Source organism: Musca vetustissima, unplaced genomic scaffold, assembly GCF_032173495.1.
Source record: "Musca vetustissima isolate MV318-11 ecotype Yass unplaced genomic scaffold, APGP_CSIRO_Mvet_v1 utg755, whole genome shotgun sequence".
Lineage (NCBI taxonomy): Eukaryota > Metazoa > Arthropoda > Insecta > Diptera > Muscidae > Musca > Musca vetustissima.
In genome coordinates, this window is record NW_026878823.1 from 215012 (window position 1) to 238279 (window position 23268).

Genomic DNA, 23268 nt, shown 5'->3' on the forward strand with positions numbered 1-23268 from the left:
CACTTGAAAATTAAAAAAAATAATAATAATTTTCCTTACTTAATAATAAAATGGAGGACGCTGGTGGCTCTACATTTGCTGCCGGCCTGTGCTTGGAATGGAAACACTTGAACTATTATGTCCCGTCCAAGGAGGAAAATAACTACAGTTTTTGGGAATCATGCCGTGCCCAAAGGGAGTTGCAGATTTTAAATGATGGTAAGTTGGGTAAAGGGGAAATTTTCTCCAAGGAACCTCAAAAGATTTTAAGAGAATATTTTCTTCAAGGTTGTCAGAGCCTTAGGCGTGGATTTTTAAAGAATATTTTCTCTAAGGTTATCAGAGCCTTAGGCGTGGATTTTTAAAGAATATTTTCTCTAAGGTTATCAGAGCCTTAGGCGTGGATTTTTAAAGAATATTTTCTATATCGGGGCTATAAAAGAGGATTTTTAAAGAATATTTTCACCATGATTTTCGGAGCTATAAAAGAGAATTATTGTAGAATATTTTACACAATATTATCGGATCTATTAAAGAGGATTTTTAAACAATATTTTACACAATATTATCGGACCTATAAAAGAGGATTTTTAAACAACATTTTCACCATGATTTTCGGAGCTATAAAAGAGAATTATTATAGAATATTTTACACAATATTATCGGACCTATAGTTTTAAAGATTTAAGCTTGAGCTTAAATCATGGATTTCTTAAGAATATTTTCTTCAAGATTGTGAGAGGTAAAAAAACATTTTCCCCGGAATTATCAGAGCTATAAGCCTGGATTTGTAAAGAATTTCCTCATAATTATTAGAGCTATACGCATAGATTTTTAAAGAATAATTCCTCAGGAATTCTCAGAGTGGATTTTCAAAGAACATTCCCCCGCAATTATTGGACTGGATTTTTAAGGATTTTCGGATTTTCGCCGAAGTGTACTAGAGTCATAATCTTGATTTTTTTAAGAAGATATTCTCTTGATATTGTTTCGTATATCTTCGCACCATTTTTACATATTATTTAAAAAAAAGTATGGATACCTATGTCTAATTGTATTATCGAATACTTATTTCTGATACAAACTTAAACTCAGTATTTGTTTGTTTTTTTTTGCACTCCTATGTTTTCTTTACCAATTACTTCACATGTCTGCAGAAAAAATATCCGATTGATTTGCATGGGTGTGCTGCCTAAAGCACTCTTCCATACCATACACAGTTGCAACATATATCCAACATGTGGTTGTACATTTGCCACAGAAAAAAGAATTGTTTGTAATGACATTGACAAAATTTAAATTAAATCAAAACAAAAAATTCGATTCAAAATCTGCTGGTGACAAACTCTTTGATAGTACTATTGACGAATAGAAATAATAGATTCACAATCCCGAATTTCATAGTAGATGGGAGAAAATCTCCATTAACAAATGTCTTCAATTTTTAGGAGTATTACTGTATCAAGAAAAAGAAAAAAACAATATACACAATAAAAAGGCTCAGGCCAACTTAACAGGAGGCTCATAAGCAGGCATCTGCTTCTAACCAATAGTAACTATACTACAAGAAATTTTTCCTCAACCTCTGTCTTGTTGTACGAGACATTATCTTCTGACATTCTCCAGCGTTCGAACTAATTGTCAAAGCACTCTTTCCACTCAATAGCATTTTCTGTAGCATTCATAGCTTTTTCTGCCCTTTAAAATAGTTGATCTCGGGCACCCCTTCGAGTCGGTGGTCTGACCACTTTATTTCCATTGTGCTCGCATACTAGTCTGTTGACTTCAAGAGTAAGATCTCTCATTTCGGGGTCGTACGACAAAGCACGTATGTTTATTGGCAAATACCGTCGCCTGTTGCATAGAAGTTTGGTCTTACTTTGTGTATTCGTTCAGCATGTATAAGCCATGGTTGTAATTAAAAAAAAAAAAACAAGTGAAAAAGCTCAAAGTTCGGTCAAAGGACTACCCCAAAAAGCGGTCGAATATTAATAAAAGGGGGCGAATATTAATAATACAAAATTACAGCAAATTCGGTTGAACAACGTAATCAAGAACCCCAAACTACCGGAAATTTGGGGTACCCCTATATGGGGGCTATATATAATATAGTCATAATATTTTGTGGAGATTTGATACGCATTAAGAACTCAAAATACTAAATTACAGCCAATTCGGCGAAAAATACGATCAAAACCCGCATAATACTGAAAATTAGGAGGTACCTTTATATGGGGTGTACCAGAAAAGGTGGACCGATATTTATATTTTTTAGTGGAGATATTTGGTACCCAATAAGAACCCAATGTATAAAATAGAGCCCAATGTATAAACCGATAAAGCCCATCTTCGAACTTGACCTACCTGCAAAATTTTGGCGATCTATCTCAATTTGTTTAGACGCTAGAGTGATTACAACAGACAGACGGAAATGAGAAGACCAACAATACATCGGCCAGTACCAAAGCGTTTTCGACCGACCAGAATCTGAATTTGAAGGGACCCAGTGACTTCTTTTTTCCAGTAGTCGAAGACCAACATGGATTCCGTAAAATGCAAATCAATTGCAAACCATTACCACACATATTAGTAGAGGACCAGAACAGACAATGGGGTCATTGACCTTTTGAAGGGATTCAATACCGTCAAACATGCCAAACTGGCATCGAGAAGACCCACCTTCGGCCTTGCTTAAGAAGTCGGCTAATCAACGATAAGTATGGACGCCAGTCATGTGTGGGGTGAAAGATCATGATGTGGGGTGATTTCTACGGGACTGTTCATCCTCTACCTTTCTGAGCAATATGAAAATATACACCATCAAATCCAAAGCCACACTATTCACCTCTGGGAAGACTGAAATGAACCGAACAGTCATGGTGATCATTGACCTTTTCAAATGCTTTCGATACCGTCATTCATGGGAGGCCATCGAGTAGACCAACCTCCGGACGTGCATAAACATTTGGCTAATCAACTATAATAGTGAACGCCAGTCATGTGTGGAATTCAGAAACAGAAAGTCGAAGTTCCGTAGAGTGAAACGGGGAGTTCCCTAGATGGGGTGATATATACGGACCTGTTCAACACCTACTTTCTGATATTCCACAACCACCTGACGGCCAGATATCGTAATGTGATATTCTTCGTGAAACATGGCGTCGGGACCTATTCTTGATGACATATGTGAGAGGATAAATGTCTACATAGCTGATCTTGTGAATTTCTTCTATATGAGCAATATGAAAATATACGCCACCGAATTCAATACCACACTGTTCACCTCATGGACTGCTGAAATGAAGTTTCAACTGAACATAAGGTCGATGGAGAGCAGATTTCGACCACCAAGTACCCCAAGATATTGGCTGTAACGTTCGACAGTCTTTTAAAGTCGTCCACGCAACCCAGAGCAGGAACCAGATCCTCAAGTCGCTGACCGGCTGCATTTGGGTGCCGACAAGATGGCCTCGTTGAGAATATACAGACCTTATAACTGCAACAGGGTGTCTTCTTATGAAAACAGTAGACAATCTTTATGAGGAGAAGAAGATTATATCCTTCCATCGACACTGTTCGGGTGTTTTGCTTGGGGAATACTCCTGACATAGCCTTATACACAGGTTTCTCCCCACTACTCTACATCTATATGATCTAGAGGGAGAGAGGTCCAAAGCTGTAACAAAAACCTCTGAACAACGCCTGAACAGCATTCTTACCGATGCAGTCGTCCAAGCAGTATATACCATTCATACTGCCTGGATGACTTCATCGGAGACCATCCATAGCAGCAGAGGAGAATAAGCTTCCTGGACAAATAACCATTGTTCCTTTTGCGGAATTGTTATATTGAACTAGGTCCATCCGAAATAAACCAAATCTTCATCTGTAGGAATAAAGGTGGAAACATATAGGAGTACTTTCGTTGGCTTTGTTTAATGTAAAAGAATAAAGAAGAACGGTGCCCAACGTCAAAATCGTCTTTACAAACAAACCTTGTACGGGCTTCTACTATGCGAACCAGCCCCCCTACGGCTTTCTTTTGTACGAACAAGCTCTGTACGACCTCTTCCTTACGAACAAGCTAAGAATGACCTTCTTTTGTACGACCTCCTCTATACGAACATGCCCCGTACGGCCTTCTTCTATACGAACAAGCTCTGTACTGCATTTTGCAATGCGAATCCTCTAAGTTCTTCATGTTTAGGTACAAGATCTATACAGACTTCATGTATGACCCCATTCTATACGAAAAAGCCCAGTACGGCTTATTCGGTCTTCGTCATTACAAACAAGTCCTATACCGCCTTTATTTATAAAGACTTCATCTATGCGAAAATTTTGTTATATACGGCCTACTTTTTTAGATGCATGGCCTATGATTATGAATAAGTCCTATACTGGCATTTTATTTACGAGCAGGTCCCATTCCGTATTACTGTACTCTATAAATCCCTATTCCGCCTTATGCAATACAAATAAACCATATACGGCCTTCTATAGGAATACCTATACGACTTTCCATAAGAAGGCTTATACGGCCTTCTATACGAAGACTTAAACGACCTTCTATAAGAAGACGTATACGGCCATCTATAGGAAGACATAAGCGGGCTTCTATTGGAAGTCCTATACGGCGTCCTATTGGAAGTCCTATACGGCTTTCTATTTGGAGTCCTATACGAACTTCTATAGGAAGTTATATTCATTCCTTCTTCCATACAACAACTACATCATGGTCTTCTTCTGGCTTCTGCGAAAAAAACAAATCCTATACGAATGACTATATATGGTTTTTCATACACAAATCTGAAAAGAGACCTTTTATATGAGCTAGTCCAATACAGTTTACTTTTACACAAGAAAATCGAATAAGATTTTTTTATTGTACGAGTAAGTCCAATATGGATGCGCATTTTTGCGCAAATTCCATACAATCTTCCTTTTTCCGAACGATCTTCCTTTATACGAACAAATATAATAAATATTTGAAGATCTGTATGTCCTTCTATACATGACAACCTATTCAGACTTCCCATTGAAGACTTATACGACATTTTATATATGAAGACCTATACGGTTCGATAAGAACTTTTTCTACAAGAAGAAACTCTACTCAGCCTATAGGAATATTCATGATAATACTTCCCACTTTGAAATACATAGACGTATATATGTATCTATGACAATAAGTTTACAGCATTTTATGCGTAAATAAATCAAGCGGAAAAATATAGGAATCAATGTTTACATGATGTCTCATAGCTATCATCATCACCACCACCTACTGTACTCAAGTGATAGCTGATTTAACAGCGAACACGTTAAACGTTGCATGAACATTTATTTAAAAGACATACATACATTTTTTATTAATTTATGTGGCGACACACAACCAGAATTATTCATAGACAGACAGACATACGAAGTAGATATTAGATAATTAAGAAACTAGTACGAATCTATGATAGTCAGCGACTAGATTGCAGGTAGTTGTAAGCAGTCTGGTATTTGTCATCTCACCACACATTCATATTTACATGCTGACTGAGTGACGACTCAAATGTCAAATTGGCGGCTAGATCTTCTTGTTCTATTTATGCTTGAAATAGAGCTGAAAACATTTCCGTCTAACGCAGCTTCGATTTTTTCGCAATTGAACCGCTTTACAATGGCCACAATATTGGTTTGAAATCGACCTTTGTGGTTTGGTCTGTGTTGAGTGTAAACATGTCAAAGTTGTCGTTTGATTATTGTTTTGATTTTGAACTTAACCCATATTTTCTCACCCTACTCCTCCTTTTCAGTTAGTGGCCACATGAAAACTGGCGATCTGGTGGCCATATTGGGTTGCAGTGGTGCCGGTAAAACCACCTTATTGGCAGCAATATCACAACGTTTGCGTGGTAATTTGACGGGGGAGGTGGTAGTGAATGGCACAGTTATGTCCCGTTCGGAAATGATACGCATCTCAAGTTTTCTACCCCAATTTGAGATAAATGTTCAGACATTTACCGCCTATGAACATTTGTATTTTATGGTGGGTATAGCATCCTATTTTGGAATGGGTGATAAGGATTTTAAGGATTTTCTCTTTCTTTTCTTCTAGTCCCACTTCAAAATGCATCGCAAAACCTCAAAAGCAGAGAAACGCCAACGTGTTGAAGACCTTCTGCTGGCGGTGGGTTTAAGAAATATTGCTCATACTCGGATTCAACAGATGTCCGGTGGAGAACGAAAGAGACTTAGTTTGGCGGAGGAGGTAAAAAGGAATGAAGACTTATAGGACCTTCTATATGAAGACCTTCCACATATGAACACCCATATACGAAGAAGACCTCTACGGCCTTCTATATAAGAAGACCTCTATGGAACCTTCTATAAGAAGACCTCTACAGCCTTCAATATACGAACACCTCTATAGGACCTTCTATATGAATACCTATACGACCTTCCTTCTGTAGGAAGCCCTATAAGCCTTCTATAGGAAGACCTATAAGCCTTCTATAGGAAGACCTATACGGCCTTCTATAGGAAGACCTATACGGCCTTCTATAGGAAGACCTATACGGCCTTCTATAGGAAGACCTATACGGCCTTCTATAGGAAGACCTATACGGCCTTCTATAGGAAGACCTATACGGCCTTCTATAGGAAGACCTATACGGCCTTCTATAGGAAGACCTATACGGCCTTCTATAGGAAGACCTATACGGCCTTCTATAGGAAGTCCTTTACGGCCTTCTATAGGAAGTCCTTTATGGCCTTCTATAGGAAGTCCTTTACGGCCTTCTATAGGAAGACCTATACGGCCCTCTATAAGAAGACCTATACGGCCTTCTATAAGAAGACCTATACGGCCTTCTATAAGAAGACCTATACGGCCTTCAATAAGAAGACCTATACGGCCTTCTATAAGAAGACCTATACGGCCTTCTATAAGAAGACCTATACGGCCTTCTATAGGAAGGCCTATACGGCCTTCTATAGGAAGGCCTATACGGCCTTCTATAGGAAGTCCTTTACGGCCTTCTATAGGAAGACCTATACGGACTTCTATAAGAAGACCTATATGGCCTTCTATAGGAAGACCTATACGCCTTCTATAGGAAGACCTATACGGCCTTCTATAGGCAGACCTATACGGCCTTCTATAGGAAGTCTCTTACGCCCTCCTATAGGAAGTCCCTTACGGCATTCTATAGGAAGTCCCTTACGGCCTTCTATAGGAAGTCCCTTACGGCCTTCTATAGGAAGTCCCTTACGGCCTTCTACAGGAAGTCCCTTACGGCCTTCTGTAGGAAGTCCCTTACGGCCTTCTATAGGAAGTCCCTTACGGCCTTCAATAGGAAGTCCCTTACGGCCTTCTATAGGAAGTCCCTTACGGCCTTCTATAGGAAGTCCCTTACGGCCTTCTATAGGAAGTCCCTTACGGCCTTCTATAGGAAGTCCCTTACGGCCTTCTATTGGAAGTCCCTTACGGCCCTCTATAGGAAGTCCTTTACGGCCTTCTATATATATGAAGGCCTATCTCCTCTTTAACTCATTTTTCCTTATCACCCCTTCAGCTAATCACCGATCCTCCATTTATATTTTGTGATGAACCGACCACGGGTCTGGATAAGAAGACCTATACGGCCTTCTATAAGAAGACCTATACGGCCTTCTATAAGAAGACCTATACGGCCTTCTATAAGAAGACCTATACGGGCTTCTATAAGAAGACCTATACGGCCTTCTATAAGAAGACCTATACGGGCTTCTATAAGAAGACCTATACGGCCTTCTATAAGAAGACCTATACGGCCTTCTATAAGAAGACCTATACGGCCTTCTATAAGAAGACCTATACGGCCTTCTATAAGAAGACCTATACGGCCTTCTATAAGAAGACCTATACGGCCTTCTATAAGAAGACCTATACGGCCTTCTATAAGAAGACCTATACGGCCTTCTATAAGAAGACCTATACGGCCTTCTATAAGAAGACCTATACGGCCTTCTATAAGAAGACCTATACGGCCTTCTATAAGAAGACCTATACGGCCTTCTATAGGAAGGCCTATACGGCCTTCTATAGGAAGGCCTATACGGCCTTCTATAGGAAGGCCTATACGGCCTTCTATAGGAAGTCCTTTACGGCCTTCTATAGGAAGACCTATACGGACTTCTATAAGAAGACCTATATGGCCTTCTATAGGAAGACCTATACGCCTTCTATAGGAAGACCTATACGGCCTTCTATAGGCAGACCTATACGGGCTTCTATAGGAAGTCTCTTACGCCCTCCTATAGGAAGTCCCTTACGGCATTCTATAGGAAGTCCCTTACGGCCTTCTATAGGAAGTCCCTTACGGCCTTCTATAGGAAGTCCCTTACGGCCTTCTACAGGAAGTCCCTTACGGCCTTCTGTAGGAAGTCCCTTACGGCCTTCTATAGGAAGTCCCTTACGGCCTTCAATAGGAAGTCCCTTACGGCCTTCTATAGGAAGTCCCTTACGGCCTTCTATAGGAAGTCCCTTACGGCCTTCTATTGGAAGTCCCTTACGGCCCTCTATAGGAAGTCCTTTACGGCCTTCTATATATATGAAGGCCTATCTCCTCTTTAACTCATTTTTCCTTATCACCCCTTCAGCTAATCACCGATCCTCCATTTATATTTTGTGATGAACCGACCACGGGTCTGGATAGTTATAATGCCTTTACTGTGATCAAAACTCTACGGCATTTGTGTACACGTCATCGCATCCTGAATAAATCTCTAACATCATTATATGGCGAAGATTCATATTCTTCACCGAGTGGTGAAAGTAGTCCTAGCAGTTCAATAGAAATGGAAATATTAGATTCGGATTTACCCAGTCTGAAAGCGTTGAACAACAGTCCAAATGGTCGTTATAAAAAAGCCATCATCTGTTCAATACATCAACCTACTTCGGATATATTTGAGCTATTTACGCACATTGTATTGATGGATGCCGGACGATTGGTATATCAGGGCAGGACAGAAGATGCTGTGGAATTTTTTACCAAGTGAGTTGTCTGTTGTTTAGCATATTCGGAAAATAGATTGAATTTGTAATATTTTTCTTTTCAGCTTGGGTTATTCGATTCCCCACAACTGTAATCCAGCCGATTTTTATTTGAAAACAATATCGGATAGTCATACCAATCGCAAGGATGGAGCTGTTGTAAGAGCTAAACATAATTTACAGACCATGGGTCTGTATAACAGTAGCTGGTTGCTGCCGAAACCTTACACGGGAGATTATTTAAATAATATGAAGAATTTGTAAGTATTGAAGGGGGTATATTCGGTAAATATAGGTGATTGTTGTTATATCAGCAACAAACATTACAATAGATCCTCATACTTTGAAGTCGTCTATCCCATTCTGGAGACCTTCTGCGACCTTCAACTCATCCAATTTGGAAAACCGTGTTTTCAACTTGCTCCTTTCGTATTCGTGGCCTTCCCCTTCTGTGTGAACCAGCAGTTGGCTCGTTTTTATATGCCTTTTGAGCTGTAGCATCCTCATCCATTTTCACAACATTACCAAGCCAACATAGTCGCTGCAGCTCGATACATCTGAATATGTCGATGTCCGAGAATATATGGTACAACTAATGGTTCATTCGGCGGCGATATTGGCCGTCAACGCAGATCGTCCGAAAGGTCTTCCGGAGACTTTTTCTCTCAAACACTCCAAGAGCTGCCTCATCTGCGTGCGCAAGTACCCATGCATCAGATCCATATAGCAAGGCCACCTCTCACCAGATGAGAGTTTGGTCTGGTGAGAGGTGGCCTTGTTCTTTAATTGTTTACTCAGACCATAGTAGCATCTGTTGGCCAACACTATTCTCCTAGCTGGTGTTATTAGTTTTGTTTATGGCGGTACCGAGGTATATAAAATCGTTCACTACCTCGAAGCTGTAGTTTTCAACTTCCACAGTTGGTCCGAGTCTACAGGACGTCTTGCGCATTGATCCCATTAGCTGTTGCCTTCTCGCCATTTCCCCTTTGGCAGACTCTTTCTCAATTCGCTTGCAATGTTCGACCCATTCTGTCGATGCCAATGGGCTCGTTTTTATATGCGAGTAACATACGCTGTTTGGTGTACGGAGTTTCATTTATGTTCACATCTGCAACTCGTATGACCTTTTCCAGCAGGATGTTAAAAAGGTCACACGACAAACTGTCACCTTTTCAGAATACTCGTTCGATATTGAAGGCTCTGAGAGGTCCTTTCCGACTTTAACTGCTGGCATTGTGTCAGTTAAACGTACGTAGACATGGTTTTAAAGACCCCTGGGCGGAGTGGGCCGTCCAATGCGGTTTTAAAGTCGACGTATAGGTGAAATGTGTCGATGTGTTTTTCGTTGGTCTTTTCCAAAATTTGGCGCAGCGTGAAAATCTGGTCAATGGTGAATTTGGCATGTCTGAAGCCGCATTGATAAGAAGCTTTTCAAAATGCTCCTATCCAGATCCTCAACACGATGTCTGTATCCAGGTTTCCATTATCATCTCTACAGGAGGATGTGCTTGCACCAAAGCCTTCGGTTTGGTGTTTTATTCTTTGGTAAAAATTCCGTACTTCATTCTGACGACTGTACATCTCGATTTTCTCACGCCCACGTTTTTGTTGTTCCTTCTTATGTTTTCTGAAAATTCGTTTCTCCTCTCTCCTTTTCACCCGATAATTCTCCATTGCAATGTTGCCCTATACGCTGCATTTTTCACCTCAGTAGCATTACGACACTCCTGATCGGTGGTTGTTGGTATCCAGGTGTTGCTTTTCCTGGAGTTTGTAGGGAGTGGACAATTCTTTGCCATTGTGTTTCTATATTATTATCGGGACAAGGAGTGTTTTCGTCAAGCAGAGTAAGTTGGGTAAGTTGAGCGGAGTAGGTTTCTGGTATCTGTTGTGTTTGCAGTTTATTGACGTCGAGTTTCCATGTTGTGTTAGATCGCACCTTTCCTGCTACATGAAGACGGGTGCGAACCTTGGCTGCAACAAGGTAATTGACCGAATTGATATTCGTTCCTCGTATTGAACGAAAGTCTAAAATACTGGATGAATGCTTTTCGTCTACCACAACATGATGAATTTGATTTCTCGGTGTTTGATCAGCATGAATCCAGATGGCCTTCTGTATATCGAGATTCTTGATATTTTTGCTGCCACGAAGTCAATCAACCTCAAGCCGTTGTCGGATGATTCTTCATGGAGGCTGTGGAACCAAAAATATTTTCCCTTCCGATTTTTGAATTAAAATCTCCTAGAAGAATTTCAATGTTATGGACAGGGCAGCGGTCATGTGATGTTTCTAGGCGCTCGTAAATTATGTCAGGGCGTAATCACCATCGCATTATCTGCAAGGCCATAATATCGGCTTTGTACTTATTGAGTACATCCGCCAAAGCAAAAACTGTGCCACATTCCAAGTGCAGATTCTCAAATCGTGGTCCTTTATACGTTTGTCGGGTCGTCAATATTAGGGGGGTTCGGTTTTTTTCGTTGCTTTTTCATAGTAGGAAGGTGGTTTCCGAGTGTGAGCAACTAACCCGACGTCTCAACTCATTTGTTTATAGTCCTTATGGATGAACTCGCTATTTCAAAGGATGATGAAAATAGCTACCCCAGGTGACACCGCGGTAGGTCAGTGTCCACAATTGAGATGAAAGAGGGACAAAGATAAGCCTGGGCTACGCCATGTTAAAGCCTGTCGAAGCCTACTTGTACCTCTGTTATATTATCTTCTCATCGAAATTGGAGGTTATAACAACGTTCGATTTTGAAAATGTTTCAATTTTTCGCGAAAGACATACTAAATTTTGCAATTTTTAATAATTAACTTTTCTTCTCCTTCCAGCAAAAAGATTTGGTGGCCCATACAGGTCTATTTACTGTTAAAACGTTTCGTTATGGATGACAGTCGGAATTTGAAGCAAGGCGTTATATCAACGGGATTTTTTATGGTAATACTCCAACAACTATCTCCTCACAAATTCATTAATATTAAATTAAAAAAAAATGGTCTTACAGATTACATCCGTCACCCTGGCCATAATGTATTCCGGTGTGGTTGGCATGTCGCAGACTTCGATCCAAGATATTGGCGGTTCAATATTTATGCTTAGCAGTGAAATGATATTTACCTTCTCCTATGGCGTTACATATGTATTTCCAGCTGCCTTGCCAATATTGAGGCGTGAAGTGGGCGAGGGTACTTACAGCTTATCGGCCTATTATGTTGCGGTGGTTCTCTCATTTATACCCATGGCATTTTTTAAAAGTTATTTTTTCTTTTCCATCGTCTATGCATTTATTTACTATGAGCGTGGTTTTATGTTATTCCTAACAATGGGTTTAATATTGGCTCTGTCGGCAGTGGCGGCCACAGGGTATGGTTTGTTTTTATCGACATTGTTTGAATCGGAAAAAATGGCATCGGAATGTGCAGCACCATTTGATTTGGTATTTTTGATATTTGGTGGAGCGTACTATAATGTCGATTCGATACCATTTTTGAAATATCTGTCACTGTTTTTCTATTCCAATGAGGCGCTGATGTATAATTTTTGGATTGATGTGGATAAGATTGGTAAAGACCTCAGATACATTATATTGTATATAGAGAAATCTATCATATAATAATTTCTATTATCGGTTCCATTGTTACAGACTGTCCCAAAAACCAGGCCCATCCATGCATAAAAAACGGCCTGGAGGTCCTGAAACGTGGATCTTTTCGCACCTCGGATGACACCTATTGGATGGATTGTTTGGGTCTAGTTTTCATTGCCGTGGTGTTTAACATAATGGCTTATTGTTTCATCAAGAAGTATATACGTCGCAGTGGTTATTATTAAAAAGTGAATTGTTGCCTTGTTCGGACTTCGGGGTTTTTTTTACAGCACATAATTGTTTTAATTATTTTATATACCATTGAGGGAAATATATGTTTTTGTTAAATTATTTCATAAAAATGTGTATTAGTTTATTGGAGTGTTTGTATTATTTTATAGACAGGACCCCAATAAGGCCCTCTAAATATTGAAGACCAATAAAAACGTAAACGTGAAGCAATTTCTATTAGGACTATGAAAAAAAAATGATCGAAAAACGGCCGTTGTGCGACGATGTGAGATACCGATTTTTCCCACCGATATACTTTCGATACCGGTTTTTAACACCTGCCAGTAATAAGATATTTGTCTTAATTGGAACCCGCCAATTTTAACAATAGCTCAAAACAGGCTCTATTCGATGGGTGCAAAGAAATTAAAAAAAAGTAAGGAAAGTGCACCATTTACATTATATCGGACGAAATATATATAGGGCTATATCTTAATCTGAACCGATTTTCAAGAAACTTAGCACACATCATTTCGATTTTCACGAAAGATAGCACACATCATTCTAGATTCTATTCAGTACGCTATGCCAAATTTCGTGCAAATCGAAAAATATTTAGGATCTTTGGTCCAGCACTTACCTTAAATTGGACGAAAATATATATGGGAGCTATATCTAAATCTGAACCGATTTTCACGAAACTTAGCACACGTCATTCTATATATATATATAAAGACTTTGGTAAACTATTTACATTAAATCGGACGAAAATATATATGGGAGCTATATCTAAATTTGAATTGATTTCCCCCAATTTCAATATGTTTCGTCCCTGGGCCAAACAAATTAGCTGTACCAAATTTCATCATGAGATATTCCTATATACGAATTCGGGTCTTATTATAAAAAATGTGGAGGTGTTCTTATGGAAGAGCTGGAGGTCTTATAGAAAAGCTATAGGTTTTCTTATAGAAGTTCTGGAGGTCTTAATAGAAGAAATTGATATCTCATTACCGTAGAGCTTCAGATCTTCTTATAGAAGAGTTGAAAGAATTTGAACGGGATAAAGAAGATCTGCATGTATTTTTAAAGAAAAGCTGTATGTTTTCATAAAGGGATAATTTAAGATTTTTATGTTATCTTGTATACACATAAGTCTGTTTTTACACGGCAGATTGGTTCCAGAAGAATCAGTGTAAAAAAGGGAATTCCCCTAAAATAGTGCTATTCACATTTGTTTTGACCAGTAAAAATTGTTTGTACGCGCTAAAAGGGAATTCACTTAAATCTGGCTTCAGTCTTTTTTCTTTCATAAATACTTTTTTGTGATATGAACATACTTCGCAAAAATTAAATTTGACAAAAAAATTTGAAGTACATAAAATTTTAAATCGTGCTAAATGGAATAAAATCGTGTAAAAAAAGAAAAATATTTAATTTTCAAACCGTGTTATATCAAAACCGTGTACAAATTTAGTGGCGTTCCGGTAATTGTTGTGTTCATGGAAAATTTCTTTGTCATATTTCCTCCTCCGTGTAAATTTTAGTGGCGTTCCGGTCATTATTGTGTTCATGGAAAATTTCTCTGCTTTTCTGTTCGCTCTAGAGGTCTCAATAATATTTCGGACATCATGAAATTTTACATGCGATGGGGATCTGGTCAAAGGATAAACATGACTATTTCTATGAAGACCGAGTGTAATGGACCTAGACTTTTGTTTGAAATATGACGACATTTGCTTTCTATGATGTATATATTAACTCTGGGAAGACATAGATCGGAAAAGTTTACAGAACACAAAGATTTTTAAAATTCCATGTAAAATAAAAAAAGGAACCAAATACGTAAATTTCCGCTCTGGGAAAACATAATCTGTAAATGATACCAGTGTAAGAAATAGGAGCTTTTGTCCTTCAATCTAATATTAACTCAAATAATGGAATACGAAAAAATTTTAGGTGCCTACAAATATTTATATTGTTCAGGATTACTCGTATCTTACTGAAGCACAGTGGTCCAAGACGCCAATCTAGCTGGAAAAAAGTCATAACTTCTCTTCGGAAGCAGCTAGAAGTATGAAATTTTGGAATTATGCATTTCTTATTGAAAGCATTATTTGTACCAAAAATGGGCGTTGTAGGTAAAATAGTCGTGGAAATTTTTATGACATTTGAAAGAATATGAATATCTATGTATTAATTTAGAGGTGCCGAATATCAATTTTGGCAATATGTTGAATGACGACTCGAGCACCTCGTGCTCAGATTGAAAATATGTATATTTAAAAATTTCTAAAATGAAAATTTCTTTGTAATAATTGCGAAATTTTCAGTAAAAGTTTCAAATTTAACATATAACAAAGGAGACCCCACCACCAATAGATATATTGCACTAATATACAAAACAACATAAGAATATTAATATATATTTAAAATAAAAATCATTTATTTAAATCATTCTACATCTACCTGTATGAAAGGATCTAAAAGTAAGGAAATATCTTCATGACCTAATAGTTCTTCATTTCGAGAGCTAACAAATGGCTTTGGTGAAAAAGATGAGATTAATGGATCTGATGAGGCACTTCTGCTGTTACATCGGATAACTTTATTCCATTACTTGGGTAGCACTTTTCTTTAGCTTCTAAAATTCTATAATATGATGGGTATATATCCGCGTTACGGATCTTAGCACCAGCACGCATCGCATTATAACTTGCTTTTGTATATTTTCCATCGATAAACAGACATAATGCTTCTTCATCTGTATATGGTACTGGTTCCTTAGATTATGCATTAACATTTTTTTTAAATTTTAGTTGCTCTCGTTGGAGATTCATTTATGTTCTTTAGAATCGCGGCAGCATTCCTCTTGCCAGACTTATAAAGACTAACGCCAGCAGCGAAAATTAGTTTCTCGGGTGAACATTCACTAACTAAAGTCGACACTTCCAAACGCTTCCCTTTTTCAGATTTACCTTAAAAATCAGATCGAGGATCCCTAAATCCTCTGGAATTTTAATCACGTTTTCAGAAGGAAGACCAAATACTCCATTTAACCAAATTTTATTAGAGTCTTCAAAATATTTCTTTGATCTTTTTGCTTTTATCCACCTTTTGTTAATTGAATACGTTAATCTTCGTACAGCTAACATAACATTATTGCAATAATCATCTGTTTTAGTTTTCTGTAACCCACTCTTAGCAAAAAATAGCTAATGACAGCTTTTACACTTTCTTTGCTTTCCATTTCGGCAATCCACACATTATATACTTCTCTCCGTGTTATGGGTATGTTATCTATATATGTATATAAAAAGTTTACCGGTCAATAATTGCAGCTATTTCTTTTTTTCATCTAAAGTGGACACCACACAGATAAACCGGACACAATTCATTTCACGGGAATCCACGGGAATCCTATTTAAAAGTTACTCTAAAAACCATAAACTGCTAAATTTTGCTACACAAAACACATATTTTCTCTTACCAATTATTTTGCACACAGAACATTTAAATTCGACATTTATTTACAATATAGCTTAAACATACCTAGCATGACAAAATTGTTTCTTCTTTGATGTTACGAACAGTTCAAATGTGATGCTGGTAATCGACAAGCCTGCTAAAACAACAGTGATAATGCAATTGTTCATTTCCAAAACATCATAACAAAGCAAATTAGAAAAAAAAAACAAAAAAACTGATATACAGTTAGGAACAGTGGAGTGTTATCTAACGACTACCAAACAAATTATGTAAAAATTGAAACATAAAAAAATTGACTTTTTTCCAGCTAGATTGGCATCTTGGACCACTGTGTGAAGGGTGCAAATACGGCGGAATATTGTCCAGCCTCGGAATACATATCCGCAGAAATATAGCATTTAGTGACAGTTGTGGCTCAATCCGACTATACTGCACCGCCTATTGGTTTTATATAGCTCCATGTATAAATTCGCAATATTTTACCGTATTAAGTACAGAAAATAATAATTAGTATAGTATATGAATAGGGTTCAGAAAGTTGGGGTTTCTGCATTTTATATATGCAATTCATAAAACTTTAAATACTGGATTCTTGTCAGAGAGAAAGAGAGGGAGAGAGAGAGTGAGTGAAAAAACTTTGGAGTGTGTGGTTGTTTGGTGTTGGTGGCGTGTTTCAACAGAACAGAAACTCTTTGTCTTTTAAATTTTACTATTTTGATTTTATGGTTTCTTCTTCTATGTTATTGTATTTTCTCGTTTAATCCTATCTAATCATATACAATGGTAAATATTCAATTAAGCTTGTTTTTGGTATCAACATTTGTTTGATATTTAGCATTTATTGTATTTAGCATTTATATCGAAATACTTTGGAAAATATATATGGGAATTTTGTAACACCAATGCAGATATCGGTAAAGTGAAGAAACAATGGAATGCAAAACTAGTCGCAATCGAGTGAGTGGATAGTCGGCAGTTGTTAGCAACAAAAGCAGTAGTCAAATAAACGGTTGCAAAAATAACAAACACAAAGTAAGAGGTAGACGCTATAGCGTCTAGCATTTGAAAGATCGTTTTTGAAAAAAAATCAACCTAGGGAGTCTTTAAAGAGTTCTTTGATGATTGAAAACTGATTGACTCACTGGGACGACCAAAAATGGACCCGAAAGTGATTCTTCTTATGATTAAAAAGAGTTTTATTTAAATTACAACAACAAAATGTATAGCAGTCGCAAAACAATCATCAATGTGTGTAAAATATGATTATGTTTTTCGTTGTTGGTCATAATATTTTGATCATCTGAAGATCGAAAAAGGCTTAATCAAAAAAGAAGCGTGCAGATGTTTTAAAAGTGTTTAGAATTGTGTATTCTTTGATCACATTTTGCACAGATGGCTGATGAAAAACTGCTTGTTTTCTTCCAAGTAAAATGGGACATTTTTTGCATTTACTGGAGTAAATAGAAAATATTCCTTTATGCTCATTTACAAAAGTTAAGTGTAGGTGTTAATATCAATTTTTAGTGAAGTGAAACAGAGGTATTTAAAGGTGAGTTAATGTGATTTGATAACTAATCAACTAAATTAAATAAACTAACGCAATTTATTATAATCTTTTTACAGAAAGATTTTATTGCAAAACCCGGTGGCGATGGTCCTGCTCAATTTCTTGGATCTGCAGTTCGGAAGTTGTTCACAGATGACTTAGCTACGAAAGACAGCTGGAAGGGAAACTGATCTAAGGCTAGCGCTGAAAATTCTTTATAGTAACGGCAATTAAAAGTAAGTTCACATTTTTTAATAATATAAGGTTTTTATTAAGAAGAAAAATATTTACATATTTCGTTTCAGATATTTGTCAACGGCAACGATAAAGAAGTAAACAGTATTCCTCAACAAAATTTTCTACATTCAGAAGTCAGAGTAACAAACAGAAAACGACGGGGTAAATTATTTGTATATGAATTATTAACGATATATTTAATAACTATTACAAAATATATTAATTATTTATTTGCTTATTTAGTTATATAAAATTATTAATTTATATTTATTAATATATAATATATTAAAATCATAACTTAATATATTTATTTTTATTTTACGTTTATACGGACACCCGAACATTTACAAATCACGTACGTGATTTATAAAATCGTAAACTCTCATATATGACTAATAAACGGCTCGAATTTTAAGCATAAATGTATCAAAAAGGACTTCTGAATGAATATATGTACGAGTTATATACGACTACAAAAAGACTCATAAATGACACAATTAGGACTAGTAATAGATAAAAAAATTACTTAAAAAAGACTCGAAATAGAGTCACAAATTAATTAAAAATGGGTAAGAAGTTTTTAAAACATGATTCGAAAAAGACCCTTAAAACTATTAGAAAAAGGCCAAAAATTACTCGAACCTAATGCCGAGGAAGACTCATATGTTATTGGTATAGAGGACTCGCGCTGGGTCGCACTTTTCTCCCGACGACTGAGTCAATTACGATCAGAAAATGCGCGCATATTCGAGCATTTTAATCTTCTAGCAGTATTAAAAAAAGACTCGAATAGGATTAAAATTTTCGAAAAATGTTAATTGGGTAAGAACGATATCAAAACAAAACAGCCGAATAATGAATGGTGGTAGTGGTGGGAGAAATACATTCGTTTTGTCAAAAAGAGAGAGAGAGTAAAAATGGGCGCAAATAGTGGTAAAGTAGAGCGAAGTAGGAAAATAGTTCTAATATTAATGAAATGTTTACATTTTTTTTTTTGGAAAAATAGTGGCTTTCTTATGATTATCAGAATTTTTACACGTATTTAAATTGAGGTACATGTAAAAAGAAGGAATAGCTATGAATTAAATTATGAAAATATTCTTAATTTTTTTTCGGTATGTCAAGTCGACTTTATTCATTTCATTGTGATATTCGTAGATTTTTCATCATAAGCATTTTAATTATTTGAATCTTACCTCATTTGGAGATAGGAATATGAAGTTTGATAATGCAATTGGAGCCACTTTATGTCTTCCTTTTCTCTCTCTATCGATCTATAACAAATATTGGAATTTTTTACCTTCTTTGCTACCTCTGTAAAGGATAGTATAATATAATTGTTGTAATACAATTATACATCCGTTTTTACAATACCACAATACAATGATGAGGCATTAACAGACACACACAGATACAAATACACTCACTCACCGTATAGCCCTTGCAAATTGTGAAAAAGTTTTCTTCAACAGAAAATTTTCCACAAAAACTTTCTTATCAAAGTTATCCCAAATGAATTTTCTTTCTTTAGTTTTGGGTGGCAGTGTTCAAGGAATGGCCAGTCGGTCGGTCGGTCGTCGAATTCGATGGCGGGGGGTTGGTTGTTGGCGGTAGCACAAAAAGTTAAAAGTGCATTGAATTTTTGTTCCGCAAAACTTTTTCGACGAGTTGTTGTCGTTCCATTTCCATTTTTGTCGGCAACGTTTCGAATGAATGATTTCAAGATTTCTGTGTTTGCCAAAGTTATAATTGAAAAATATTTTTCTGTAGCATTTCGGGCTAGGACTACTTCTTGATTTTTAGAAGTTTTGTTTTATTTTTGGGAATACTTTTTGAATAGTTGTGAAACAAAAGTGAAAAATGTCAACATTAAGGAAGTACGGCAAGCGGGGTTATGGAGGATGAAATGAAATTATAAAAGAGTTAAGAAAAGGTGTGCATTTTCGTTTCGGTTGTCTTCGGCGTTGTTGCTGCATTTATTGTTGGTCGGACTTGAAATAATTGCAAACCGGAAGCCTACACAACTCTGCATCTGTTCCGATTTTCCTTTTAAGTTTGTGTAAACTTTTTGTTTTTTTTCTTTTGGCAAGCAAATTTTTGTTTTTGGCCAAAACTTTTGTCAGTTGAAAATGTGAAGAAACTAAAGTTTTCTTTCGGGGGTTCTTTTATTTTATTGTTGAAAATAGTTTTAAATTATGATGACTGACTGCTCTTATCGGTTATTGGTGTATGTATGGAGGATACTAGTAAATGCATTTTGGAATGGAAACAGAATGGCTCAAATTGACTTTTTGGTAAAACAAAGAAAAAATTCGATATTTTCAGGATCTGACATTGGGTTTATAATTTCCGATTTTTAGGTTATAATTGTCCTGTTTATACCCTATACAATTATGTTCTGAGGTTATAATAGCCTTGTGTGGCCCCAAGAGTTTGTAACGCCGCGAATATACCTTTTAGTATACCGTTCGTCATATCTCAACCAGCTATTTAGACATATGGGTCCGTCAGTCTGTCCATTATATTATGTAAATACGTTACAGGTCAAAGTTATGGACCAATCGTCACCAAAGATTTGGCTATGGCCAAAGACGACCCACATTGTTTTTGGTGATGATCGGATATTATGTAGGTGATAAAATATATCAAAATCGCTATTTTTGTCTTTTTTCATGTCGATCTGAACATCACGAAGTTTTACAACACCAAGGAATAAACATGACTCTTTTCATGATAATCGGGTCACATAGACCCAGAGGAATTAGTCTCCTTCCTATCGCATATAAAGTGTTATCCAGCGTGCTGTATGAACGACTGAAGCCAATTGTCAATGACATTACATCGACACATTCCACCTATTCGTCGACTGTGGTTTTAAAAGCCATGTCTGCGTTTGACATTCTTGCAAAATTAATACGGCTATGCAGGGTACCTTCAAATGGTACAAGGTCAGCAGTTAAATTCGGAAAGGACTTATCGGAGCCCTTCAATACCGAGATGCAAAGGTGAACAGAAATGGCACTCTGTACACCAAACAGCACACTCGCCTACGCCGATGACATCGATATAATGGGTCGAACATTGCGAGCGGTAACAGCCACCTTTGAACAAATTGAGAAAGTGTCTGCCAAAGTGGGACTGGCAGTAAATGGCGAGAAGACCAACGCGCAAGACGTCCAGTAGCCCCGGACCAACTGTGGAACTTGAAAACTACAGCTTCGAGGTAGTGAAGGATTTTATATACCTCGGTTCCGCCATAAACAAAACTAATAACATCAGCTTAGGTCTTATATAGGTCTTCGATGAAAAGGTCTTCTATAGACAGAAGACCTCTAAAGTCTTCTGTAGACAGAAGACCTCTAAAGGTCTTCTATAGACAGAAGACCTCTAAAGGTCTTCTATAGACAGAAGACTTCTAAAGGTCTTCTATAGACAGAAGACCTCTAACGGTCTTCTATAGACAGAATACCTCTAAAGGCCTTCTATAGACAGAAGACCTCTAAAGGTCTTCTATAGACAGAATACCTCTAAAGGTCTTCTATAGACAGAAGACCTCTAAAGGTCTTCTATAGACTCAAGACCTCTACAGATCTTCTATAGACAGAAGACCTGTACAGGTCTTCTATAGACAGAAGACCTCTAAAGGTCTTCTATAGACAGAAGACCTCTAAAGGTATTCTATAGACAGAAGACCTCTAAAGGTCTTCTATAGAGGAATAGCCATCTATATTAGAGATACAATACTATACAAAAGCACAAATATTGAAGCGAAATCAGCTGAAATAATGAGAACTGATTTGACTCTAATTAATGGTACAAATGTGACGATTCTGGCTATCTACCGTCCACCGAGTAAAAGTGTATCACATTTTATAAATGAATTAGACGAAAACTTAAATAAAATCCCTAGCAAAAGCAAAATTGTTCTACTAGGCGATATAAATATTGATACAATAAAACAAACTGCAATATCACTTCATTATTTAAGCACTCTATCGTCATATGGTTTGAGATGCATGATTTCCAAAGCTACAAGAGAAGCGGAAAATACCATAACAAAAACATGTATTGATTACATTTTCATAAGATGGGATAGAAAGTTGATAGAAGCTTATGCTGCCATAGTAACCACAGATATATCCGATCACCATGCTCTAATTGGCTGTATAGACGAAGCAAACACCCATATGAATCAAAACGTAAAATGCGAAACACATTATAAAATCAATAATTACAAAGTAAACCATAAAATATCAAACATAAATTGGGAAGACATAATAAATAGATCCAAAGACACCAATGATCTCTACAATAATATAAATGAAACATTTACACAAATATATGAAAGTTCTAAAATTATGAAAACAAAGTATAAAAAACGAAACCCACACCCATGGCTCAACGATAATTTATTAAAATCGTGTAATATTAGAGACAAATTATATAAAAAATGGTCGCATAATAAATCAAATATAACAAATGAAACTATTTATAAAAATTATAATAATAAGCTGAATAAGTTAATAATTAAAGCAAAAAACGATCATTTTTATACCGAGTTCGTAAAAAATCGATATAATATTCGTGGAACTTGGCAAACAATTAATAAAATAACCAGAAAGAAAGTTAGTAATATAGATGAAAATATTAAACTGAGCTTCAACGGTGAAACAATGAAAGACATAGCCGATAATTTCGCTGTCAATTTTAACCAAAACGTAATTAACATATTGCATCCTTGTAATATTGTGACACTAAATAATACAATAGAAAGAACTTTATCAAATTCGATGTTTCTTGAATACGCAACAGAAACTGAGATATATGGTATACTAAAAACACTAAATTCGAGTAAAAGTGCCGGTATAGACAATATTAGACCCATAGACATTAAAAACAATGCAAGTATCCTCACACCCATAATAACTAAATTAATAAACAATAGTATGCAAGAACCATCAATACCACACACATTGAAAACATCAATAATAAGACCAATATATAAAGGAGGAGTTAAGTCTGATTATGGTAATTATAGACCTATCTCTATTCTGCCTGTAATGGAAAAAATTTTAGAAGAAATAATTGTTAGAAGACTAACAAATTATCTAACTAAGCACAAAATCATAAATAAAAACCAATATGGCTTTCAAAAAAA

General features: G+C 36.6%; 1 protein-coding gene across 1 annotated transcript; it reads left to right on the forward strand.

Moving 5' to 3' along the window:
* The first annotated feature begins 47 nt into the window (after positions 1–47).
* Positions 48–12860, forward strand: LOC133323584 (protein brown). The gene is made up of 8 exons (XM_061532498.1): positions 48–198; positions 5787–6019; positions 6089–6241; positions 8614–9011; positions 9076–9270; positions 11853–11958; positions 12026–12584; positions 12665–12860. The coding sequence occupies exons 1-8, from the start codon at positions 51–53 to the stop codon at positions 12850–12852; spliced, it is 1980 nt and encodes a 659-aa protein (XP_061388482.1). The 5' UTR covers positions 48–50; the 3' UTR covers positions 12853–12860.
* Positions 12861–23268: the final 10408 nt, after the last annotated feature.

What these genes read in the sequence shown, in the direction of transcription:
- LOC133323584 (XM_061532498.1), top strand. Translation starts at nt 51, where the DNA reads ATGGAGGACGCTGGTGGCTCTACATTTGCTGCCGGCCTGTGCTTGGAA. An exon ending in ATGAACATTTGTATTTTATG is followed by an intron (nt 6,020 to 6,088) that starts GTGGGTATAGCA and finishes CTTTTCTTCTAG; the next exon opens with TCCCACTTCAAAATGCATCG. An exon ending in GCTGTGGAATTTTTTACCAA is followed by an intron (nt 9,012 to 9,075) that starts GTGAGTTGTCTG and finishes TTTTCTTTTCAG; the next exon opens with CTTGGGTTATTCGATTCCCC.